We start from the raw sequence: 17,644 nt of genomic DNA on the forward strand, positions 1-17,644 counted from the left end.
TAGCCTATGTGACTGAAATCTTCTTCATTTTCTGTTAGAGGCTAAACCGCATAGAGTCCTAGATGATCTTTCACTGTCAGATGTTTCACTTATGATGCCAACTTGATACCAGAACACATCGTTTTCATTTGTTGCATGCTTAGTGATCAACCTGCAAGGAACTCATTCTTTCATTTACTCTATCTTAGATGTCATTGTAGTAAAAGCAATCCACTCCGCGACAATGCTACCAAGTCAAGCAGTTGTGTTGGCTTACATATGTCCATATGCAAGAGAGCCCCTTTGTGAGGCCGACTTGTAGCCCGGTAGGTCTCTAACTGCTGCTACTTAGATATTTTTTAAAGCTTTGATGAGTAAGATCTGATGTCACATTTTACTGATCACAAAGTAATATATTCATCACTAGATGCTGTGAATGCTAATATTAGGTTTGTCACACAAACGTCTAGTCAACCATTAGAATTTTTGATGACGTATTATCCTTCTATATGCGTAGGACGTTGCGTAAGAGCCTCTGAGATGCTAAGGCTGTCAAAGTAATCAAGCTGCAAGATTATAATAGACACAAGTAGGGGCTTAACTGAGCTTAGCTTGACCGAGCCTAGCTCTAATCACAAGTAGGGGTGCAATTGAGCCGAGCTTGATTGAGTCTCGCTCTGACCACAATAAGGGGAGCCTAGCACAAGTAGGGGCGTAATCAAGCCGTGCTTGATTGAGCCTAACTCTGATCACAATTAGAGGCATAATCGAGCCAAGCTTAATTGAGCTTAGCTTTGATTAAACTTGAATTAATATCATTTCATTTCGAGCTAATTTTGAGTTAATTTTAAGCTTGAGTTAAGCTCGAGCCTAAACAAGTGGAGTTTGAATCAAAATGAGCTGATCAATAAGTAATTTTAAGCCTTAATTAATTTAAACCTAATTTCAAGCTTCGAGCTTGATCAAACTTAATTTAGGCTTAAATTAAAATATTAAGCTTAAAATAATGTCTAATTCAACTTAAAATATAAACATTAGAAAAATATAAACTGAACTCTTCATGTATTTAGAAAAAAAAATATGATAGGATTAAAATAGAACTAAACTTTATAAGATCATAGTATATAAAAATTCACTTAAGCAATTTTTGGAACATAACAAATTACAATATAATATGAAAAATAATATATGAAGTATTACTTATACATATATTATTTTGAGTTTTATCGAGCCTTATTAAGCCGATTTAATTATTTTGACAGCCTTATGCACAAGATATATAACACCATATAGCTTGAATTAGATATCACATTTAAATTTGATTCAATTCAGGCTTGGTTCAAATTCAAAGTTGGTAAATTTGAACTTTACTTAAAATCAAGTTTGATTATACTCAAATCATAGGGCCATTAATAAGATCCAACAGAACTTGGGTGGTAAACTTAGTCTGAAATGAGTAAATTAGGACCATTAGGGTTTCAATTATCCTTGGCCTAAGATGACCAAGAAAGCCAATAGGACTTGGAGGTCTATTTTATATACCTGAAGCCCTTGAGGTTGTCTCCCAGATGGTAGGCTGGCTTATTCACTGGCGATGTTTACTAAGTTTCTTCAGGTATCCTTCTTGAGCTGCCATGTTTTTGATCTCCACGTGCTTGGTTTTGCGTGCAATGTGGATGAGTACAATCATATGTGCCATTTTGGGGATATAACTTTGAATTAGTCTACGACAAGAATTGTGGCATTACTCTTTAATAATATTTAGAGATAATTATAGTTAGATCTCTTATATTCTCTTAACTATTGTCCATTTTCACAGATTTTCTCACTTATTTTTCATCACACAACAACTCCTTCAATAATGTAAAACCTCTTAAATGTCGATTCCATTAGTTATCCATTAAAAATTATCGCGTGACTGTCGTGTGATTAATTTTAGATTCTTTTACCCTCATTTTAGAGAAAAGAAGAGAGAAAAAAAATTAGAATCAACCGATCAATTTGATAATTTTTTGTTAAAAATCACAAAGAGAGATGTAAAAAATGCCTATAGTGTAAGAGTCTGTTTAATTAACCGTAAAATTTAACAAACAACACCGTAACATCTATCCTTCTTCTTCTTTTTCATTGTTGTTGCTTTATCCCCTTCGTTGAGGTAAATCCCAGTCTTTAATCGAAGCCATCACTACCAGGATGACTTAGTGTTTTGTCTTCAACCCATTTATCTTTATACTTGTTGTCTATTTCTATGCCGGCCAAACTGAATCAAGGTTGTACAAGTTATTGTTTCTGTCTATTTAACTCCCAATTTAATCGACAAAGTATTCGAGCAGTAAACTGCTGTATACTTGTACTCTCTTCCCCTTTCATGCATCGAACACCATGATGCAAGGAGATCACTCCCAGTCCCATGCTTCTCTTGGCTTGATCCAACTCAATGATCACTTGGACTTCAACACACCACTGCAACTACTTGATGATCATTACCCGGTCGGAGGCGCCGATCTCTCCGAATTCGTCAACCAAGTTAACGACTTGGTCTCCGTCAATGACGACGGCAGAGCACCGTCGACGACCGACAACTTTGCAGGCCCACCGGAGGATTTCCGACCCCGAAAGTCTCAAAGAAGAGAACACTACAAAGCCAGCACCACCTTAGCCACAACAACAGATGAGCATGGCATGAGCATGATCACACTGCTGTTAGAGTGTGCAGTGGCTATCTCAGCAGACAACCTAAGTGATGCCAATAGAATCCTCCTTGAGCTAACCCAAGTAGCCTCACCTTATGCACCCTCCTCTGCTGAGAGAGTAGTAGCTTACTTCACCAAAGCAATGACTTCCAGGGTTATAAACTCCTGGCTAGGCATTTGCACTCCTTTGGTCATCCACAAGAGCATCCTCTCTGCCTTCCAATCCTTCAACAACGTCTCCCCCTTCGTCAAGTTCTCGCACTTCACCTCCAACCAAGCCATCTTAGAATCCTTCCACCAAGAACAACGAGTCCACATCGTAGACTTAGACATCATGCAGGGCCTCCAGTGGCCAGCGCTCTTCCACATCCTATCCACCCGGCCCGGCGGCCCGCCGCACGTGACCATGACCGGTTTCGGCGCATCGGCGTCCGCGCTCGACGACACGGGGAGGCGGCTCTCCAGCTTCGCGAGGCGGCTGCGGCTGCCGTTCGAGTTCCGACCGGTCGCGAAACGACCGGGCGATGTTACCGACCCGTCGACGGTCACGCCGACCGGGAGAGGCGAGGCCGTCGCCGTGCACTGGCTGCGGCACACGCTCTATGATGCGACCGGAGACGATTCGAACACGATGAGGGTGTTAGAGTTCTTGGCCCCGAGAATAGTTACGTTGGTAGAACAAGAGGTAACGCATCAGGGGCCGTTCTTGGATCGGTTCGCGGCGGCGCTGCACTACTACTCGGCCGTGTTCGACTCGTTGGGTGCGTGCTTGGGCGTGGACGACTCGAGTCGGCACGGAGTCGAGCATGGGATCATGTTAAGGGAGATCGAGAACATCTTAGCGATCGGCGGGCCGGCGAGGAGCGGGGAGGAGAAGTTTGGGAGTTGGAGGGCGGCGATGGCGCGAAGAGGGTTCGTGCAGGTGGCGATGAGTGGGAACGCTATGGCACAGGCGCAGCTTATTGTTAACATGTTCCAGCCCGGATTGGGCTACGGTGTGGAGATGGAAGGGGATGGGAGCCTTAGGCTTGGGTGGAAGGGGACGGGGTTGTATAACGCATCTAAGTGGATGGCGAGATCGCCTAATTCATGATTGTTTAATGGTATATATATATATATATATATATTGGTATGCTTACGAACACTTTATAAACTATTTATAAAGAAATGAAATGGCAACTAATTATCGAGTTTTTCATTATTTTAAGTCTCCCACTTTTTTTTATCGTATGTCCAATTTAACTTGAAATTTAAATACAATATTAGATGACTTAAAAAATACTAACTGAAACAACAATTTTTAATATAAAATTAAAAATAGTTATGAAAATTGCTAAGCATGAAAGAATTTGTATTCTTTTTTATATAAATCACTGATTCAGTAGTCAAGCTATTACTTCAAAATTTGATGTGTTATGCAGTTTCTTCAGAGTAAATAATTTGTGCATCCTTTAAGTTTGTCTCTTGGATTCTTCTTGATGATTATATTTTTTGAGATTAACTTTTTTTGGAATTGCAACCTTCAGTTTTCTTTTAAAATCTAGAGGGTTGTGTTTTCATGTTGGTTGGTTGTAGAAGAGATATCTTTGAATGAATTATTATGTTCCACTTTTAGCTAATTTAAATTTACTATTGAAATTATTTTGTACTGACTCCAAATTTAAATTAGTTGTATAATTGTTTTTTTATATTAAATTGAATTTACTCATTTTTACATTTTCTATGGTTTCATTTTATGTCATATGCGTGTGTCGGTGTAATAATTTAGTCTGTGTCATGCCTTATGTCATTTAGGGGGTGTATTATTTTAGAGTTTTCTTTAGGAGTGATGTTTTGTAAAAAAAATTGTCAAAGGGAAGTTTATTAGTGCAAATATATTGTGGCATTGTCTTCCAAAATACACTATATTACTTATGTATAACTTAATTTGATTATAAGCGTAACCAAGACACACGTTTAGATATTGATCAAAACGATCGATCGAAATAACGATCGGACGAACTACAATTGTTGGGAATGCAGTATGTTAAAAAAATTTATGTACATAACATGTTAGGAACACAGTATAAGTATCTTTTGTTCAAACCAGTTACTTTTGTCCCAACAATCGCAATACACTTGCTGAAAGAAGGACCAAAATGAAAAGCAAAGGTGTCAAGGCTGCAAAAAGTGCCCCTCCCCTAACTCATTTGATGTTCGTCGACGACTTGCTCCTCTTCAACAGATTTATAGCTAGAGAGGCCTCCACCCTAAAGGTAATTATTGGCATGTGTTGTCGTATTTTTGGGCAGGCAATCAACTTCAATAAATTGATAATCTATTTCAGCAAATGTCTTGAGCAGGCAAGACACAACATTGTGATCGCAGCCCTCCGAGTTAGACTGCTTAAGAGGAGGAGAACTACTTTGGCAATCATCTTATTCTCCCTTGATTAAAATTGAAAACCTATGCCTTTGGGGCTGAAAAACTCCAGCAAAAGCTTGATGGGTGGATGGCAAACTTGCTCTTACATGCGAGGAGACTAGTTTTGATAAGATCTATCTTGAGTTCGATCCCCATCTACTTTATGAAGCTGTTCATCTACCTGAAAGAGCTCCTTGCAAAGCTTAATCGCCTCATAAGGGACTTCTGATGGGGATTCACTAACGAGAGAAAGCATATTTATCTGAAAAGTTGGAAGGAGATTTGCAAGTCGAAAGGAGTTGGCGGCATTGGCATTCGACGCCTTGAGTTGGTAAACCAAGCATTGTTTATGAAGTTGGCGTGGGGGCTAATCAAGGATCCCAGTTCGGATTGGCTATGCTTATGAAGGGGAGATATTTTCGTAACCAATCCTTCTGGAGTGCAAGGCTGATGGCTCAGGCATCCCGGATGTGGAGCTCGTGAGAGCAATTACAAAAGAGTGTATTGTGGCAGGTGGGCAGCAAATGATCCATATTTGTTATTACTGATCCTTAGACTCCATTTAATCTATCTAAGTTGAAACTACCCCCAACTATTGTCAATGTGAAGGACCTGATGAATGATGCGTCATGCGATGAAGCTAAAGTCCAAACAGTACTCCCTTCCAACGTGGCTAAAGTCGTCAAGAGTATCTCCATCAATCCCACGAGCATCGCTGAGCCGAACAGACTTATCTAGATTCACACCTCATCGGGGGAGTTTTCTATAAAGACCACTTTTAATACCAATAGGGACTAGTCTAGCTCAACCTCCATTGCATCTAGGTTAAAGTTATGGAAACCAATTAGGGGTTGTAAATAATTTTTATCAAGATCTAGATATTTCTTTGGCGCTACTTAAGTGGTGCAATTGTTGTTAGGGAAGAAAGAGCAAGGCGTTTTCCCTACGTGAATGCTTCATACTCTATCTATCAAACAACCCCTAAGAGCATGTGGAACATCTTATTTTGGGTTTGCTAGTGAGTTTGGACTATGTATAGGCAGTGGACTGAATTGCCTGAACAAATAGACCACTTTCATGGCAGGTTGTTGCCCACGAACAAACTTGCACACTTTTTCAAGATAATGAAGATGATATAGAAAACGACGAACGATATGGTCTATAAAAGAATCAAATGCTTGCCTAACTTAGTGCTACAAATGGCAAAAGAGAATAATGTTTAGATCGACAACCTGCAGGGCATGGTAGAGCTAACTACAACTTGTCACCAAGTCCAAGAGAAGCCTCAAAATAAAGATCTAGTGTGCTGACATCTTGACTCACAAACATTCAAACCAATTCTTTGTAGCTAAGAGCGCTTATCTTGACCATTGTTCAAATTTCTTAGCAGATGAAGTGTTAGCCCTTTTGGAAAGTCTAGGAATGGTGGTAGAGATCTTTTTGGAAGGTTTAGTGACCTCCTTGGTGTGGTATAGGCAATAAAATGGGTGGATACATCATGTTGATTGACTTATCAACCCGACGATGCTCGATTGCAAAAAGTGGATTTTTAATTAGCTTAATATTATGGTCTATTTCACGAGTTGTGTAAACACATGAGTTAGCCAATTTAGTTTCTAAAGCTCGATTTACTATAATTTGAACTATGTGATTTAAATAAATATTTGAAGTTTATAGACATTTCTTAATAAAAAAAATTACAACCCACAACTCTATAGATTATCGAGACTCAAAAAGTTACGAAAAATATCACCAATGAAAGGCACAATTATAACCTAGAATTCATAATACACATTATGAACTTAATTCTCTCCATAGATATTAGAATTAATATCTATATTTTGACTCGAGCACTCTAAGTCCTTCCTTCAAACGGTTGGTTTTGATGTTGAATTTATATATCGGAGAAAAAGATGCTCATTTTGTCTTGCAAAGATAATTGTGATTAATTATTTATTTATCTATAAGCTGATGACTTAATTAATTGATTAATTGCTTTTACTTATCTTTAAATACCGTAGCATTAGTACAAATAGTACCTGGGAAACGCCCATAGGATCGTGCGACTTCTGAAAATAAAAGAAAAATAAAATAAAATAAAATAAAATAAAATAAATCAAAGCAACGTTTGCACGTTTTCGCGTGGGTCCTCCGAAGACAAGCCCACGTTTTAGCTGTCTTTATCCCGGCGGCGAAACCCAAAAAGTAGCCGTTAAAACATCCCCCGGTCTGCGGTGGATCGCCTCGCGGAGAGCTCTACGTCTCCGCCGGCGAAACCGATCGAGAAACCCTAATCCAAGCCCCCCGGTGGGCAAAAACCTCTCGAGTCCTCGGAACTCGGGTTCATCCACCGAGCAATCAAGGATTTGCTGCCGGTGGATATTATCTTGGATTTGGTCGTCGGCGATGCAGTGCTGCGTCGTGACTCCGGAGGGTATGATGGAGCCGGATTCCTTCTACGCCATCAGACCCGAGTGCCGCAATGATGTCCCCGTTACTCGATTCAAGCCAAAGGTTAGCATTTCGATTCGCTTTCTTTTCTTCTTCTTTGTTTTTTTTTTTTTTTCATCAAGATCCATTCTTTTAGGGTTTATTGATTTTTTTTTCTTTGGATTTTTTTGTAATCTATCACCTATGGAATACCTATTCGAGAGTAATGGAGCACTTTTTGTAACTCGTATGCATCAGCAATTGCCAAGGCTGATCTTATCTTGTTAGCGTTAACAATCTACCAATTATAATATTTGCTATGATAACACTGCCATCTGTTTGTGTACTCCATCTGCAACCTCTGATCTGAAGAAGGCACAGATTTAGCCAAGATATCGAAATAATAAGCTGATTGTGAGTTTTTGTTTACTTACCTTACCATTCCTCATTTAAGCGTGGTCAGTATCTTTATTGAAGTCCCATGTATTGATTCAACTATTTATACCTAATGATCGTGCATATCCTAGTTTCATTGTAGCTTCTTTTCAGTAGAATTTGGGCCGAGCTACGACAATCAATATAATTATGTCATATTTCTTACCCTCTATTTAATAACGTCTAGTCCTTTACCAGATATTTATACAATTTTTCATTGTATTGTAACTACTTTTCTGCTCTTGCAGCCCGGCAAGACACTGAGTGCAAAGCGATGGCATTCTTCATTTTCCAAGGAAGGTTACCTCGACATAGCTAGTGTCCTTAGACGAATACAACGTGGGGTAAGACATTTGCAGATCCAATCCTTTTTTTTTTATGGTAATTAATGGTACTTATTCAACTTGTACATATGTTAATAAAACCACTTATGTACACAACATGTCGGGAATGTGGTGTCAGTATCCTGAATTCTTATGCAGAAAAAGGGAATGCCTGTAAATGTTATCTTTTAATTAGACCAGTCAGGGAGGAGATGCCAAAAGAGTGGAATACAAGAGCTGTATTGTGAAAAACTGAAAACTGATTCATGCACCTGACCCAAATACAAGGCATTATCATATTGTTAGAGAAAGTTAGTAAGGACAAAAAGAAAGCTATCTAAGAACTTAGCCTAGTTACTGCATGACACTGTAATATAGTCCCTTGTGAAAGTTCAGCCCAGAAACTTTAAGTAGAACTACCACACTGACCATTCTTTTTCACATCATGCCACATTCTGGATGCAATTGTTAAAATCAACATTATAGTAGTATAGCACAAGCTTAAAGAACATGAACATTTTTCATGAGTGGGATGATGAACATGGGAAGGGAAAAATCAGGCTGACATGAAAAGAACAAAACTTTGAAAAATTCTTGAGCACACCAGTTTGATGGCATATTGTTTTAATGAATTTTAGGTTGGTTGAGATCAAGATCCAAGGTATTATATGTTGGTATTGATACACTGTTATTTTTTCTCAGGAAATTATATTTCTGTTTTTTTTTTTTGACATTATGACAGGGTGTACACCCAACAATCAAAGGAGCAGTTTGGGAGTTCTTGCTTGGGTGCTACGACCCTAAAAGTACTTTCGATCAGCGAAGTGAACTACGACAGTACAGAAGGTATAATTATTTTCACCAGATTAGCTATCCAATTGAGCATATTTATGGACATATCTTCATGTCATGTGTACAGCATTTAATCTGTCTCTTCATAGCATTTTTGTTCTTTGTTTTCATTTCCTAAGATTGTTAACCTGATGAAGCTTTGTTGTTAATAATTTGATATCTTTTGCATTAATGCAGCTGGTAACCTTTGACATGTAGATATAACTGATTGTTCTGATCTTAACAGGTCAGAATATGAGAAGTTAAAGTTGAAATGCAAAGAAATGGAGAATGCAGTAGGTAGTGGACGGATAATTACAACACCTTTAATTGCAGAGGATGATGAGAATATTGAGTATCCAGCAACCACTAGTGCTGCTCCTCAAGATGATATGCCATCTGATGAAGCAGGTTCCATACTGCCAGATACGCGAGCAGATAATGTAGCACTGGATGAAGGAATCACTCAGTGGAAGCTTACGTTGCATCAAATTGGTAAAACTTCAATGCAGCAATCTACAATTTCTCTTATTTACTTTATTTATTGTATGTATACATATATGCATGTGTATATATGTGTATGTAGTTGAGAGCATTGTGATTCTTGCCAATCCTGGGGATCATATCTGTGCCGGCTGCTTCTACCATAACCCTTCTTATTGTTGATTAATTCCTGAATTACGGCAACTGTGGTTCGACAGGAGGAGCCATCATTTTTGCACGATTGATAAGCAGATTGCAAACTAATTTGAGTTTGTCAGTTACTGTGTCCTTACAAAAGTTGATCTGACTTTGCTTATTGTCTCAAAACATTCTTGGAGATCCAATACTTCTAAATTTGACTAATCTTCTAAGCGAGGTCAGAATCCACTTGTGTCAAAATCTAAATAATCTCTTCCAAAACAGGAAACTGAAAGAAGTTGCCAGTTTAGATAGAATGCAAAAACTCAAGAAAGCAACCACCGCATCTCCATGCCAACTGAAGCAATATGCAAAAGTATCAACACTATCTACATAAATTCTAAAATAAAGATCATCTTCTAATGGAAACAATGCTTAATCACCATATCCTTCCTGAAATGTACTGCCAATATGAGAAAATAGATCATTAATTTTACACTAGTTCTTTCATAAACAAAAGTGTTCCATAACTTCCTGCTTCTTTAACATTAATGAGTGCTGCTTGTGTATAATTGATCATAGGTCTGGATGTAGTGCGTACAGATCGTGCACTTGTATATTATGAGAACCAAGAGAATCAGGCAAGGCTGTGGGATATGCTCGCTGTGTATTCATGGATAGATAGGGATATTGGTTACTGTCAAGGTGACTTAAGTTCTCAATACTTCTGATAAAAAAGAAAAGGGTACTCCATATTCTTTTGATAATCCACTCTGATGTACAATCTTTGAGCAGGGATGAGTGATCTTTGTTCACCAATAACTGTCCTTATTGAAAATGAAGCAGATGCTTTTTGGTGCTTTGAACGTCTAATGCGTAGGCTGGTAGGCACCATATTCTTCTTTTAACTTGTTTCACATAAAACACATTATATTTCCTTCCTTTTATAATTGATCTTTTGTTTTTCCTTGCGATATGTTTGCTAGTTTGCTACTCTTTTGTGTGTGCGTGTGTGTGTATAATTGTAAAGTTGTAAGCACATGTATATCTGTTGACATCCATAAGTAGCACCAGGGGGAGCTCTGTGTATACTTGAAATATAGTTTAGTGACAATTTTATACTGCTTTGAGTTGCCTTATTTAATATTTTTTTGGTAAAAATGGTTAAAAGCTTAGCAGCAAAGATATTTCATATTTATCATAGTTTAGCAGCAAATATATTTCATATTTGTTTTGTTTCTTTTTCATAATAAGTGTTATCTTCTTGATAAGAAATATGCAACTTGATATTAGAAATATTTTATATTTCTAATATTATTATATTTAAGAACTTGTCTATTGTGACTTGAAGTATTCAAGGTGTTCTAAATTCTAATTGAATTATACCCTTTTCTTCTATAATGCACCAGCACATCAAAATTCACTCTATAGTTCTTGACAGTGGGAAATTTCCTTATAATACGTATTTTTATGTATAAAAACCAAATGGAGAAGTAGGTTTTCTTTTAATAGCTTGCTCACTTCAGGATGTAGGATTTGTTGCTTACTGTGATGGTAGAGAATACTTACTATTTTTCCTGTATTGCGAAGCGAGGAAATTTCAAGTGCACCAGTAATTCGATTGGAGTTCGGTCTCAATTGAGTACACTATCAACAGTTATAAAAGCTGTCGATCCAAAGTTGCATGAGCATATAGGTATGACTTCATATCACTTCTACTAAGTCGTTGATTACAGAACTCATATATTTATAATATCATTGCACCTTCAAAATTCTGATTTAGTTCATGTTGTAATCTGCATGAAGAAAGTAACTTTGGATCTATTTGATTTTCAGAGAACATTGTATGCTGAATTTTCTGTGCATGTATGTCAAATTTGTTCAAGAAAGTACTAAAGACTAATAAGACTAGACTACCTACTGAATATTAATTGAATACTGTCAAAGTGCCATTCTTCTCCCTCTTTATTCATGCCAAATAGAAAAATTAGGCAAAGCTAAAAAAAGAAGTGCCTTGCTTTTCTTGCAACAAGGAGAAAGTAATGCATAGAATCTAGAACTTCAGGAAAATTCAACTTTTTGCACTTCAAACAGCATTTTAATGAGGAGACATTTGAGGCATAGATACTGCTTCTCTTATTTATATGGTTCAAAGTGTCAGGCAGTTCTGCAGCTTCCTTCTCTACAGATAATAAATAATACATTACATATAGCATGACCCTTTATGTCTGGGAAAAATAATATGTTTGGTAGCATTAATTTTTCTAGTAGTTGACTTGTAATTTGTTATTGTTTCACATCCTATTGCATATAATTAAAATAATTTCTTCTTATTCTTCTTTGTTATTGCATTATTCTAAGAAAGAGAGAAACTAGTATTGAAGCAATATAACTTATTTTCTGGTTTACCTACTGCCATGTCTATTATTCGTCAGGATAGCTAAAAGAAGAAGAATTGAAGTATGGTGCTCAATTTTCTAGACTAGGAAACACACTATTTTCAACTAGTAAATGCCCATAGAGCTGATAGAAATTCTTGATGCAGAAAATTTAGATGGAGGAGAGTACTTGTTTGCCTTCCGCATGTTAATGGTCCTTTTCCGCAGAGAGTACTCATTTGTGGACTCTTTGTACCTTTGGGAGGTAACATCTCTCTTCATAGTTGCTTTTAAATCTTGCTGCACTTCTATAGTACTGAATTATAAGCTCTTCAACTAGATAGTTCTTGATTGCTTGTACCTGACTATTTCCTTTATTCTTTTGTTAACTGAGTTGGAGAAAAGAATTTGTGTAGCCAATCCCAATTATTAGACCATAAGGCCCTTTTTTGGTCCTTGCTCTTGTTATAGCCAACTTTCTTGTAACCATGTTAATGAAAGGTTATCGATGGAAAGACAAACTGAACTATTCTTGGTGTCCTAAAACTTTCAGCTTATGTGGTCCATGGAATACAATCCCAACATTTTCTCCATTTATGAGTCTGCGGATTCATCTGCTAACAATAGCCTGGAAGCAGTAGGAGATAGAAATTTGCTTAAGCAGTATGGAGAGTTTGAGAGAAAGAACTTAAAGGCAGGTCAGAAAGATCAACAGGCTCCTTTATCCATCTTCCTCGTGGCCAGTGTTCTCGAGGCTAGGAACAAGCGATTACTAAAGGAGGCTAAAGGTTTAGATGATGTCGTCAAGGTTATCCCTCACATCCATCCTCTCTTTATATCCTGTGAATTTACAATTATATTTAATTCGTTGTTCAAATCTGTTGCAGATACTGAATGATATCACGGGAAATTTGGATGCAAGAAAGGCATGTAAGGAGGCTCTGAAGATTCATCGAAAATACCTAAAGAAAGTAAGTCCTCTGTTATAACTCATGTTCAGTAAAATTTGGTTCAATAAAACTTCAAATTGATTTAAATTATGAATGGAATGATCTCATGCAGACGAAAGTATCATAGTCATGTGGCTCGGAGTATTGCTGAAGTACAACTGGCATATATTGCTTATATGTTTTTCTTTTTCTTTTTTCCTTGAAGTGTGCTCTTTGTTTGTTTGATTCTTTACAGTCACTCACATATATGTTTGTAACTTACGCTGCAAAAGAGAAAAGGTGTATTGTAATTGTATTCTACCTTGTAAATGAAATGCTTCAGAAGAATTCGTGTAATTGTACTTGTTCTATAATAAAATTGGTCATGCTCTATCTGCTTCCTATTTAACTGACCTCGTTCTGAAGATTTTCCCAGTAGTTCTGATTGCTCTCACCCAATTTTAGAAGGCCAATTTTAGACTAACTTTCTAATTTCCTTTGCTCGTCCCAAGCAAACAAAGGTTTCTGAAATATTTCGGTCAGTTAGGCTGGGCTGGGCTATGTCGAGCCGATTTTATACTTAGGCTAAGCTCGTGCCAAACTCGAAGACTCTTCAGTTGAGCCGGATTCGGGTCATGCTGTGTTCTCAGTTATCTAGGCGATAGAGACGGGAGGGGGAATCGGAGCAGTGGAACAAGAGGAGGAAAATGGGATCAGTGAGGCGAGAAGGGGAGAAGACAAAGGAAAAGAGCTGAGAAAAAGGAGAAAAGGAGGAGGAGAGTGAGAATTACAGCAAAGTAGAAGATGAGGAGTTTCATCTGGTTCGGCCATATATCCCAGGAGTAGTTTTAACTTCTTCTTTTTTATATATATACAAAAAAATTTATCCCATACACATCACATGGCATTATGGCAGCATATCCACATCTGTTTAAGATGTGGTTATATATATGAAGGACTCCTTCCAACTTCCCAACTGCCCTTTCCCGCCCTTCACGCCAAGACCTGTCAAAAGGACACCCCACGCCATCCAAACTCAAGCCTAAATAAGATAACAATGTAATTTAATCAACTAACACATAAGAATTAAATTTAACCAGAGGAACCCAAAAAAGAAAAGAAAAGGAAAAAAAAAAAAAAAAACCCCCATTTCCATCCTCCCATTCTCCTCCACCATCCAAGCCGGATTCAGGTGAAAATGATATGCTATTTGCCTTCTTTCCTTTCTCCTAATTATTCTCCAGCTCTTCAGAGAAATTAGAAGAAGAAGAAGGAAGAAGAGCATATCTTTTTTTGTTTTGTTTTAATCTCCTCCTTTCTATTCTCTTGGATTGAAACTGAAGGAAAACTTCTGGAAATGACACCATGTTCATTGGAGTTGTGGAGAAGCACACAGCAGGAGGAAATGTTGTGAAGTTTGTGGCAATTGAATCTCTTCTGAAGGTATGGAAGCTTGGTAGGATTACACACTCATTTATCTTGTGGATTTGTAATGGATGCTTTTGCTGTGTATATAGATAATCCTTTTCTTGCATCAAAAGTATGATTATGTACAGTTTCCTTTGTTATTGTATACATAAAAAAGAGTAAAATAAAATATGGGTGATGCATTGATGCTACATAATCTAAAGCTATTCTCCAATCTATATATTAAAGAGCTAATTCTTTGTCTATCCTATAATTAGCTTTTGAACTCATAATCTATTAAAAAATTAATATATTATTAAAACACAAGCTATTAGATTGGAGTCCAATAGTTTATATTAACCCTTGAGATTTACTTATATTTCTTTTGCAAATCTGAAGCCCAGCAGTCTACAGAGGCACAAGCAGCATGGATGGCAAGATGAAAGGCCTTCTCAAGGGCCTTCGCTACATCTCCCAAATATTTGGTAATAACTTAACTCATACCCTACTGCAATCCCATCTCATCACCGTCGGATCTTCATCTAGCGGTTTATATTTCATTTTCATCTAAGTAAACCAGGAAAAGAAAATAAATAAATGAAATAATTACCTCGCAGACACCAAGGAGCAGGAGATGCAAATCGGCCACCCAACCGACGTCAAACACCTGGCGCACATCGGCTGGGACAACGCTTCCGTTGAGCCACCGACCTGGGTAAGAGAGCATTTGCATTTAACTTCTAATTTTTTCGAGTATTTTCCACGTCATTTTATCTATTTTATAATTTATACTCCATTTTTAATGATTTTATAATCCGATTTTTTTTCTCTATAATTCTCGCTTAATATCATAATATTATTTTCACTAACTGACATCAACTAAATTACTAAAATATTATCATTACTATTTTTTCTCCTCTCTTCTAAAAAATTATGAGTAATTATTTATAAATTATTTTATATATTATAATATAATTTTTTTGTTATTAATACAGTAAGAATATTAAAAAAAAATTAAAAAAAAATAATAAGGATCTGATTACAAAATCTTAAATAAGGAGCGTGAATTCTCGTGATTTTCACTCTTAGCATAGTGGGTCCATATCAAAATCTCTATTCTATTTAAATGTTATTTATTTAAAAATAATAATTTCTTAGAGGAGAGAAAAATCTACTTAGGAAACTGACATATTTTTTTAAATCTAAATATTAGAAAAAATTGAGATAGAGGAGAAAGTGGCCATACTGTTCTAATACATCTCACATCAACGGCTCTGATCTCATGATGATTCTAATCAGATGAACGAGTTCCGATCTCCGCCGTTTGCGGGAGAACGCACCCAGACCGGAGCCCAACACAAGTATTCCTCGTCAGGTTCGCTCTCTTCTCTCTATTAATTACCGTGGACCGCCAGATCTCGATCGGACGGGGGAAATGATCGGGTGATGGTAACCGTGCAGATCTCCCCGCACCGCTGGGCTCGCCGAAGCGCGACGCGTCATCCGGTGGGTCCCGGCGGCACTCGCGGCGGCATGCGTCGGCCGGGAGCCTCACCATCGGCTCCCCATCGCGCGACTCCTCGGAGGGCTCCCGGCACGGGCGGCGCCACCGCAGCTCCGCCGGAATCGGCGGTTCCGGCGAGCCGCCGTTGCCGGAGAAGTCGGCGGCGGCGAAGCAGTCGCGACGACGGAGAGTGAAGGAGTCGGCGTCTTCCTCGGTTGGAGGGGGATCGATGCGGTCGTCGAGATCCAGAGCGATGGCGTCGTTATCGGATCCGGCGACGGAGGATCCGAGAGGGGACTTGATGCCGCCGTTGACGCCCACCAGAGAAGCCCACGGCTTCTGATGCGAAGGAATAAACTTGGGAGCTTCTCTATGTTTTTGTTTTGTTTCTTTTTTTTTTCTTTCGAAAATTTTTAAATTTGAAAAATCGAGGACTTGTTTGATAGCAGAATTTTCGTATAATTTCAATGTTTGTTTGCATGATTTGGGGGATTCTTGGAAAACCAAAGTTTTTTTTTTATCATTCATGAGTCTAAAGATTAGATATGTGCTGGATAAAAGATTAATCCAGCCTAGATATAGGGACACTTAGGTTTCACCAAACTTTTAGCCAATATAGTAAACTGCCTAGTCTAGGCTTTAAGCCATATGTATCGTAGAATAACTGCTCTAAACTAAACGCCGTCGAGATCTGCTCTAAGTCGTCGCGCTACTGAGCTACTCCTCTAAATCAACCACACTGTCGAGCTATTGATTCAAGCCACTAAACTACTAAACCACCAAACAATTTCTTCATAATATTATTTAGAGTTGGAGTTGAACCCATGATCTCTTTGGTTATGGAGAAGATACCTAAAAATGTAATACTAAAATAAGAAGTGAATAGTTATTTCTTAAGTATGGTTTCAATGCAAACAGATCTAAATGAGACACCCATTATATGCATACTCGTGTATTCACGATGACCTGATAAAGCCACAAAAGTAGGAGGTTGTCAATGATTGATGAGCTAGTGTGTATCTAATGACCCACAAAGATAGCCTTGTACACAATTGGCCCACATCGAATCTCAATTCTATTATTATTGATTATGAATAAGACTTACTATAAGTGTAGAAGTATGATTTACAAAATAATTTAGAACGTGAATTAAAGTTATATTATTTTACATTTATTTACAAATTTCTAAATTCCTTTTATACAATTTTTTAGAAATAGAGTTATATTTTTTCTTTATTATCATTTACACCATATCAAACATATATACTAATTCTCTTAACTTTTATTATCTCAAATTTTCTTAATAATCAGTTATTATATAGATGAGTAAAATTATCTATAATCAATATATTTAAATGCGGTCATAGAATAGCCGGGGCCTAAGATGGTATAAAATTTTTTAATATAGAAAAAATTAAAAGATAATCATATATGATATCATATATACCAGTATAATTAAAATTTTTAATAGTGCCTTGCATCGTAATAACGATAATATGATCATAATTTGTAATTATAATATTGACAACAATAAGTTTACATTCATTTGGACAAATGATTCAATAAGAATCATAAATTTCTCTCTCCTAATCTAGCGGTTCAAAATAAATAATACTAATAAAATTAATTAGAAATACCGATCATATTAATCAAAAGTACTGAGCAATTTTTTAATTTGTATGGGTAAATGTATTGTTCTATTTATCTTTAT

General features: G+C 37.3%; 2 protein-coding genes and 1 long non-coding RNA gene across 5 annotated transcripts; 2 read left to right on the plus strand and 1 right to left on the minus strand.

Moving 5' to 3' along the window:
* The first annotated feature begins 2,361 nt into the window (after positions 1–2,361).
* Positions 2,362–3,765, plus strand: LOC140788437 (protein SCARECROW-like). The gene has a single exon (XM_073137683.1). The coding sequence runs from the start codon at positions 2,362–2,364 to the stop codon at positions 3,763–3,765; it is 1,404 nt and encodes a 467-aa protein (XP_072993784.1).
* Positions 3,766–7,213: 3,448 nt separating this feature from the next.
* LOC140789905 (rab GTPase-activating protein 22-like) lies at positions 7,214–13,431 on the plus strand. Its single transcript, XM_073139811.1, has 11 exons — positions 7,214–7,589; positions 8,189–8,284; positions 9,006–9,109; positions 9,342–9,589; positions 10,298–10,420; positions 10,511–10,599; positions 11,306–11,411; positions 12,261–12,358; positions 12,647–12,901; positions 12,981–13,064; positions 13,156–13,431. Exons 1-11 carry the CDS (start codon positions 7,482–7,484, stop codon positions 13,168–13,170), a joined length of 1,326 nt encoding a protein of 441 aa, XP_072995912.1. The 5' UTR covers positions 7,214–7,481; the 3' UTR covers positions 13,171–13,431.
* A 434-nt stretch (positions 13,432–13,865) lies between these two features.
* LOC140789280 (uncharacterized) lies at positions 13,866–16,410 on the minus strand. 3 transcript variants are annotated; one of them, XR_012109140.1, is made up of 3 exons: positions 15,676–16,410; positions 15,040–15,140; positions 13,866–14,027 (listed from the first exon to the last, which is right to left on the minus strand). It is a non-coding gene; the product is annotated as an uncharacterized lncRNA (long non-coding RNA). The 3 variants fall into 3 exon arrangements; XR_012109141.1 differs by having other exon boundaries at positions 13,866–14,064; XR_012109142.1 differs by lacking the exon at positions 13,866–14,027 and adding an exon at positions 14,459–14,545.
* Positions 16,411–17,644: the final 1,234 nt, after the last annotated feature.

The sequence above is a fragment of the Typha latifolia genome, chromosome 5 (genome assembly GCF_019914945.1).
Source record: "Typha latifolia isolate L0001 chromosome 5, TyphaL0001v2, whole genome shotgun sequence".
NCBI lineage: Eukaryota > Viridiplantae > Streptophyta > Magnoliopsida > Poales > Typhaceae > Typha > Typha latifolia.

What these genes read in the sequence shown, in the direction of transcription:
- LOC140788437 (XM_073137683.1), top strand. Translation starts at nt 2,362, where the DNA reads ATGATGCAAGGAGATCACTCCCAGTCCCATGCTTCTCTTGGCTTGATC.
- LOC140789905 (XM_073139811.1), top strand. Translation starts at nt 7,482, where the DNA reads ATGCAGTGCTGCGTCGTGACTCCGGAGGGTATGATGGAGCCGGATTCC. An exon ending in TTACTCGATTCAAGCCAAAG is followed by an intron (nt 7,590 to 8,188) that starts GTTAGCATTTCG and finishes CTGCTCTTGCAG; the next exon opens with CCCGGCAAGACACTGAGTGC. An exon ending in TTAGACGAATACAACGTGGG is followed by an intron (nt 8,285 to 9,005) that starts GTAAGACATTTG and finishes ACATTATGACAG; the next exon opens with GGTGTACACCCAACAATCAA.